Consider the following 4,979-nt stretch of genomic DNA (forward strand, 5'->3'; position numbering starts at 1 on the left):
GTCATAAATTCTTTGCCCACGAAATTTCTGTTTGTACTATGATACTGGCTCACTGTATTACTACATGCAATACGGTTTATTTCGTTTTTTTCTTACGCATTTCTCTCTATGTTTCTGTTTTGTTTACTTTTTTATGTTCGAAAAGTTGAATTTCATTATTTTGATTATTCTAAATGATTGACCATTTTTCATTTCACAAATATATTAGAAACTGAAATGACGTTTAGTCACAAAACGAACCAGTTCCTTTACTAATGCCTCGGTTTCTTGGAACCATTGCGTTACAGAAATTTAAAACGTTTTAAATCTCTTTCAAACAGATGGCTATAAATTATTATAGTAGCCCTTCTTTAAGACCACACAATTAATCTATGAATGTGATTTACTATCTACCAAGAGAAAAAGCTGCTGTCTGGAGACAACCTGAGTTTATTTACTCGCCATCAACTAGAGACATACAAAATAACTGGAGAAAGAATAATTAGCATCAGAAAACCTTCGTGACAAAAGTGGTAAGTCCCAGTGTTGCAACGGTTTGGTTATTTGAGAAATAATACATGTTATCTGATAAGCATTGCCCTCTTCATATTGGAACGACCGCCACTTGACATTTGTAATAAGAAGTCCGAAGTATTTCGTGTTTTCAGCGTCTTTCTTCAGTGGTAAGTCATTGTTCTTTCAATCGGAGATCAGGTTCTTTCTGTTTATGTAGTTTCCATACCGATCTATTTTAGTTATGAAACGACTATTATAGAGAAGCCATATGTTATTTTATCTCAACAGGACGTGTTATGTGATGCGTTGCTGAAACGTAGGTCTACGAGTTAATATAACTAAAATCCATGGCATGGTCAACGCTAATAACCGTAAGTGCCCATACAGGGGATTCCACATTATCTGCGTAATGTTGATTGAGTAAATGAATAAATATTTATAAATAAATAGCGACAAGACAATAAATTAATGTTTATCATTAGAGTTACCAGCAGAGTGATGCTGAGCAATTCGGAAATACTTAGAGAAGTGTGTTGAATACTGTTTAGTGTGGTCCAAGGCACGGCGACGTTGTTTCAACTTGTGCATCTACTAGCAAGGTCACCAGATTGTATTCGTATTGTCTAACGCTGACCGTGATAGAACCTCCTGTATGTATCTTACAGGCAAGGAGATGTCGTCGTCAGAGGGTGGCTCTACGCCTGAGCTGCGCTTCCTCCTCTCGGTGGCAGCTGTAAAGCACCGTCGGTATGTTTTGAAACTCTGCAAGCATTCTGATCCTAGGCCGTAAGCCTCGCCGCACCACGTGCAGATTCCCATAGCTTCGTTGTTATACATAGACATATCTCCCCTGAAATGTATGATATTTTTTATACATAGTGATTGTTCTGCCAGTAACGGGGTAAAAAGGGTGAACATGAACAGTTAAAATTCAAATATAGCGTGAAAAGGGTCTGCGAGACGCGTACACTGGGGAATATAACGCTAATCTCACAAAGTGCCTATCCAAATTCTCACCGGATGTTCCTACAATTGTATTTTTCAAATGACAGTAGAAACAGTTTAGAATATCTTTGCCCACAGCCGTTTACACAAAGCACCCCCAAAATGTTATGCCAGCAGTTTGGCTATTTTTATTGGCAAATTTTTATACTGATTTGCTGTATATCCTCAAGTGTTTTGTGAAATGAGCTTATAAAATCAAAAATCAAACGCCCTTTTCAACCCCCATAATGCGTTTAGAAGCGTGTGTTAGAGGTTAATGATTTTTTTACTCACCTTTTGTAGAGATATAGAGATTTTGCATCACAGAGGTGACAAGCAAGTGCCAAAATCACAGCTATTAACCGTACGGCGGACATGTTCATCTGAAATTTGATCGACAGCCTATTAATGCTTTGCATGAATTCATTCCAAGCAGAAATCGTGCTCTTTGTAGAAGAGATAACCAACAGATTAACACATACTAATCCTAATTTGAAAGACTGCAATAAGTTAAATAGCAAACTAAGTTGACTTTGTTGAGGGAAACCGACTTAACACCTTTTCTATCGCTTTCTCTTATCTTGTTCCTTAAATCGTACCCAGACAGAGTAGAGAAAGAATGTCTCATTGATTAATGTAAATGTGAACATACATCGTCATAATTGATGTACCAGTATGCAATTATGATAGTTTATTATACATATATAAAGCGCATTCTTGTTCCCACACTCATTAGATTTCAGTACGATTAAACTTTAAAAGATCAGATCCTATGCATTTTTATAATGTCAATGGCAATATCTGGATAGAGACACTTAATGGGAACCAAATTTTCCTAACCTGCTTGGATATTACGTTCTTCAAATAAAACGTAGTTGTATATACCAAATAAACATTCAATTATTGAAGATTTGCTGACAGCTTTGTTTATCTCGTTCACAATGATTAGTCGCTGTTTACACACTCGTTTTAGTCTATCCTTCGGATTTTCGAATAAAAGGTTTGTAAGAGAAATAGGAAATCATCAGACTCATAACACTAAACAAACTTATGTATAAAAAAGAGTCTTGTGTTACGTAAATACGAAATCCTTTTCATCACGGGTGATGTAACGAAAGTAGTATATTGTTCTGCGATGTTTTCTATATACCTTGTTAGCGTTTGGGCTTTCCTTTGTTAAAACCACTTCTTCATAAATGCCATTTATCTCTTGTTGCAGTTTAATTAGTGAATTTCATGTTTGAATTTTAGCATATAGGCATTGGATATGATCATTGAATTCCATAGTGTGTATTGTGCTTTAATGAAATGGAAAACAAAATTTCACCCACAAAAGAACTGCTCATCCTAGAAAGACGGTGCTAGTATAAAACTTTTCACTTGAAAAACAGTGTTAGAGTTAAAAACAGTAGGCCTAATTCAATATTATAATCACGATCAAACCAAACCAGGTAATTTACGAACCGAATCGCCATTCAAATGCCCACAGCTGAAAAATTTAAGTAAAAACAAACATAACACACTCAACGAGGTAAATTGCAAAAATAATACAGTAGTGACAATTTTCACTTTCTAGATATTCTATCGGTTGGTTGCGTGATTCCGCAGAACATATTTGTGGATTCAACAAGTTGTTTTGGTTTGTAAAAGTAATACGTTTACCTCCTCTGATTTATGATCAACAGTCTACATTCCACTTCTTAAAGTAAATTGTTTTTCATGTTATGTGAGCCTTCAGACGCAGTGGTTCGTACATTTCACATTTGTTCAAGTTCTGTAGATATCGTTTTCAACACGCAAAACAAACGAAATATTCCAGAACCAGTTAAATGTGTCAATGTGTCTCTTGATTTCAGAAAAAAAATCTTTCAACATTCACTGTCATTAATTGTTTAAGACCTGGTCCCCAAAGTCAAATATAATTTACAAATGTTTTAACATGATCTTTTTTAGTGTCATACATATGCATATCACTCACCTTGTAATCCATAGAGATATATTCAGCGGACGAACTCGTTGTGTATAACGGAATTCTCAAACGACGATATCCAGATCTTGACTTTTGGTAACAGTGACATCCATTCCAAAAGCTTCCCTTTATATAGAACTTGGTTGTGTCATGACATGTGGTTTTAACCCTAGTACACTCATACTCGACAGGGAGTAAATAATGTGCGTGTCCATGTTGATGTTAATTAGAACAAATGGGCGGTTCGCTGGGCTGGGCTCGGAGGGAGTGCGGTTGTAGCAGAACTTACTTGGGCACTTAATCACCCACCAACCAAGCCGCGTGCACTGACAAATGACTGTTTGATGGCTCAACGTCATTCACAACATACAGATACACGGCGGATTGCAAAATAAATTACTGTACCGATACTATAGCTAAATTACTGTCCGCAGTTCCACATTTAGAGCTCGTAAGCGACTTAAGCGACTGCTTAAGTGTTATTACAAAGACAGATATAATAGCCATTATGCTCGTGTCATTTGGTTTTTTTTTCTTCACTTAATTTCTTCTATCTTTTCAGATAACTAGTTCTATCTTATTAAGTACAATAATAAAAGGTGCACCATAATAGTGATGGTTCTGACGAAATCCGTTTTCCTCTTTCCGGTTGTCAGTTGTGATTTGATCCATATCGGTTAATTTATGCATGCAGCCTTTGGTTACTCATGCAGAATTCGTTATAAAACAACAACAGATGTGCTTTGAAGTTCTCTGAAATACCTCAATTATTAGATAATCTTATGACGTTTTGGTCTAGACTTCCACCCTTCTTATATTAAAAAGAAGCGATAAGGAAGTAACGAAGGGGAAAAGTTTTTTAAAAAGTCGAATATATTTGCTCAGCAACGTAATGGCATTATTAAGCTCCGTAAAAAACAACAAAAATTGGTGATCGGAATTCTTAACAGCGTGAATTATACGTTAAAAATCCTAAACTTTCTAAGAGGCTCAGAAAAAATGTGTAAATCTTCTTTTTCTTGTTATTTTTCAACCATAAAAGTTTAATAGGTTCGTAGGAAACAGGTAATGACGTTAATATTGTGTCTCCATTGCATTCCCTTTAGCAATTAAAACAGTACTTAAGAAACGGAACTATTCAAAATTTCTGAAACACCTAAAACACTTGACCATGGGGCATATGCAACAGTAATGTGGTATTTATATCGGGTATACATGCCCGGATAACACGATAAGCTTCCACCTGTAAATCGGACATAAACTGAACAATTTTGTGTGAATTCTCATGAAGGACGTCTCAATACCTCGCTCCCGTACCAGATGTGGGCTTGTATACGCGCAGTGCTACTCGATGTTTTTCCAATATGATCTCTTGTCAGAACTTACGAGTCGTTAACCATGTTCGCATGCAAGTTGGAGTTTCTTGTCTTTCATTTTTCTTTGTCTATCTGGACTGTATTTTCCAAGAATTCCCGTATCTTTCGAAATTACCCTCATCAAAATTATATTGCCTTTTATTTCTCGGTCATTT

General features: G+C 36.0%; 1 protein-coding gene across 1 annotated transcript; it reads right to left on the reverse strand.

Moving 5' to 3' along the window:
• Positions 1–409: 409 nt before the first annotated feature.
• LOC106166030 (uncharacterized) lies at positions 410–3,862 on the reverse strand. Its single transcript, XM_013544431.2, has 3 exons — positions 3,458–3,862; positions 1,774–1,862; positions 410–1,345 (listed from the first exon to the last, which is right to left on the reverse strand). Exons 1-3 carry the CDS (start codon positions 3,467–3,469, stop codon positions 1,096–1,098), a joined length of 351 nt encoding a protein of 116 aa, XP_013399885.1. The 5' UTR covers positions 3,470–3,862; the 3' UTR covers positions 410–1,095.
• Between the last annotated feature and the right edge of the window lie 1,117 nt (positions 3,863–4,979).

The sequence above is a fragment of the Lingula anatina genome, chromosome 1, assembly GCF_051362555.1.
Source record: "Lingula anatina isolate TDL-2025a chromosome 1, LinAna3.0, whole genome shotgun sequence".
In the NCBI taxonomy this organism is placed as follows: domain Eukaryota; kingdom Metazoa; phylum Brachiopoda; class Lingulata; order Lingulida; family Lingulidae; genus Lingula; species Lingula anatina.

Excerpts from the sequence above, each read along its gene's own strand:
- LOC106166030 (XM_013544431.2), bottom strand. Across the intron at positions 1,346-1,773 it reads TCTCTATATCTCTACAAAAG|GGGAGATATGTCTATGTATA; the intron begins GTGAGTAAAAAA and ends CATACATTTCAG.